The 1,733-nt window shown below is 51.5% G+C and overlaps 1 protein-coding gene across 1 annotated transcript in view; it reads left to right on the forward strand.

Annotated features, from left to right (window-relative positions):
• Positions 1 to 6: 6 nt before the first annotated feature.
• The window catches only part of POFUT4 (protein O-fucosyltransferase 4), a 7,934-nt gene continuing 6,207 nt past the window's right edge, over positions 7 to 1,733 (forward strand). The window contains exons 1-2 of the mRNA XM_085312256.1: positions 7 to 589; positions 700 to 798. Coding sequence (XP_085168382.1) covers positions 332 to 589; positions 700 to 798 — 357 coding nt within the window. The 5' untranslated portion in view covers positions 7 to 331. The remainder of the gene's footprint in view (positions 590 to 699; positions 799 to 1,733) is intronic.

Here is a 1,733-nt window from a genome sequence, read left to right on the forward strand (position 1 = left end):
GGGGTGGCCGCACGCCCCGGTCCCGCCGGCCGCGGCCTTCGGCGCCGTCGCCGCGGCGTCCTACCGCGGCCCCGGCAACAACGACACGCGGGCCAACAGGGCGCTGCCCATCCTGCTGTGGTGGAGCGGCAGCCTCTTCCCGCACTTCCCCGGCGACACGGAGCGCATCGACTGCCCGCGCGGCTCCTGCCTGGTCACCCGGAGCCGGCGGGTGGCGCGGCACCGCCGCACCAAGGCCCTCATCTTCTACGGCACCGACTTCAGGGCCTATGAGGCGCCGCTGCCCCGCCTGCCCCACCAGACCTGGGCTCTCTTCCATGAGGAGTCCCCCATGAACAACTACGTCCTCTCGCACTCGCCCGGCATCCGCCTCTTCAACTACACGGCCACCTTCCGCCGCGAGTCCGACTACCCACTCACGCTGCAGTGGCTGCCCAGTGCTGGGTACCTGCGGCGCCCGGCCGTGCCCCTGGCCGAGAAGGACGCGTGGCGGCGGCAGGGTTATGCCCCGGTGCTGTACATGCAGTCCCACTGCGACGTGCCCTCGGACCGGGATCGATATGTGCGGGAGCTCATGAAATACATCCAGGTAGGTGCGGTGCGTGGGGAGGCCGCGACACCCTGTCGCTTTAGGAGCTGGGCCACCCCCGCCAGCTCCACGGCCTCCTCTTAACGGGGTTTGTTTGTCCTTGTTTTTAGCCAAGACAAGTTGTAATGGGAAGCACACGAACTGCGAGCCGGACAGCAAAACTAGTTGCGTTCCTTCCAAAAGCATGGTCTAGACCACACCACACGCCAGTAGGTAGGCCTCGCAATAGCTGTTAGTCTCAGAGTTGGTCAGATTGCAGGATTGGTTACGGATTGGTTACAGATTCGGCTACACCCCAGTAACCGTGGTTAGTCTCCTGAACTAAGTGCCAGAAGTTAGCAAAATCTCTGGAGCCTTGTAAGTTAGTGTAAAAGGAAGGCTGCCCACATAAAAGCCTTGCTGTTGCTTAGAAGTGTGGGTGTGCGATCAAAAGATGGATTACTGCTGATTATTGAGAGTCCACTCCTTATTTGTGTTGCCGTAGGAGTGTGTTACTTTCATGGTGGTTTGTAGTGCTATGGCTCAGCTGATGAATAAGCTGGTAGCTGAAATAACACGTTCTGTCTGAAGCAGAAAAACATTAGCTCTTCTCTCCTTAGGAATTTCTAAGGATATTAATATATTAGAAGAGATATATTAGATGGGAGAAAAATCTGATTTTTAGCTAAAATATTTTTTAGTCATTATTGTATATTTCTTGTAAAGGTTCATTATATGCTCAGTAACGAAGTAAAGGCAAAATAATCTTAAAATTGTGACTGTACGTTGTAAAACTATGAAACAGATGCAGGATTGAGTATATTGCCTTTCGTTTGTAGACAGTATTCTTTTAGCTTCCTCCATTTATTTATTTATTTATTTATTTTAACAAATGGGAAATACCTTTGCCAGCCTGCTAAGATTGGAGGGAGCTGTGTGGAATCACTGTTTGGGAAAGTACTGAATCCTCCATTAAGTGGATAACTTTTAAATTAACATCAAGGGAGTTTCGTGCCCTTCCTTGCCTGTCTGAGTTGTCCTCTAATATATTTTTTATGAACTCTTTCTCTGCACTTTCTCCTCATCAGTAGCACAGCTTATGCTGCTTTTGACACTGAGTATTCTGTTTCCCCTAAAGCTGTTGAAGAAGATGTGGGACTTTTTT

This window comes from Rhea americana, unplaced genomic scaffold (assembly GCF_003343005.1).
Source record: "Rhea americana isolate MKP2758 unplaced genomic scaffold, rheAme1 scaffold_36, whole genome shotgun sequence".
Classification (NCBI taxonomy): Eukaryota; Metazoa; Chordata; class Aves; order Rheiformes; family Rheidae; genus Rhea; species Rhea americana.